Source organism: Gekko japonicus, unplaced genomic scaffold (genome assembly GCF_001447785.1).
Source record: "Gekko japonicus isolate JY-2015 unplaced genomic scaffold, Gekko_japonicus_V1.1 scaffold4720, whole genome shotgun sequence".
Taxonomy (NCBI): Eukaryota; Metazoa; Chordata; class Lepidosauria; order Squamata; family Gekkonidae; genus Gekko; species Gekko japonicus.
Genome location: NW_015164347.1, coordinates 55,415 through 55,701, shown reverse-complemented (window position 1 = coordinate 55,701; position 287 = coordinate 55,415). Strand labels below are relative to the sequence as shown.

General features: G+C 45.6%; 1 protein-coding gene across 1 annotated transcript in view; it reads right to left on the bottom strand.

The window, feature by feature from the left end:
• Positions 1–287, bottom strand: part of AP3D1 (adaptor related protein complex 3 delta 1 subunit) — a gene marked incomplete at its 3' end in the record, with an annotated part of 67,455 nt that overhangs the window by 20,542 nt on the left and 46,626 nt on the right. Inside the window, exon 10 of the mRNA XM_015408878.1 lies at positions 144–161. Within this exon, the coding sequence (XP_015264364.1) occupies positions 144–161 (18 nt within the window). The remainder of the gene's footprint in view (positions 1–143; positions 162–287) is intronic.

Genomic DNA, 287 nt, shown 5'->3' with positions numbered 1-287 from the left:
TTTAGCCTCCGGCTCACACATTTTTGCCTTAGCTCAGGAAGGAGGGCTCCAGAGCAAACTAACTGATGCAGCAGCCAAATCACTCGCTCACAGCTTTAATACCAGCAGCTCACCAAGTAGAATTTTTGCTCACAAGACTCCACAGCTTAGAGGGAACACTACTCTGAAGCCGATACGCTTGCCTACCATTGTACTGGCCTTGGCATCCATTCATTATTTTATGAAACCAATTAATTGAGAGACACAGACAATTTTTCCGTGGAAAACTTTCTACCCCACGTCTGGGT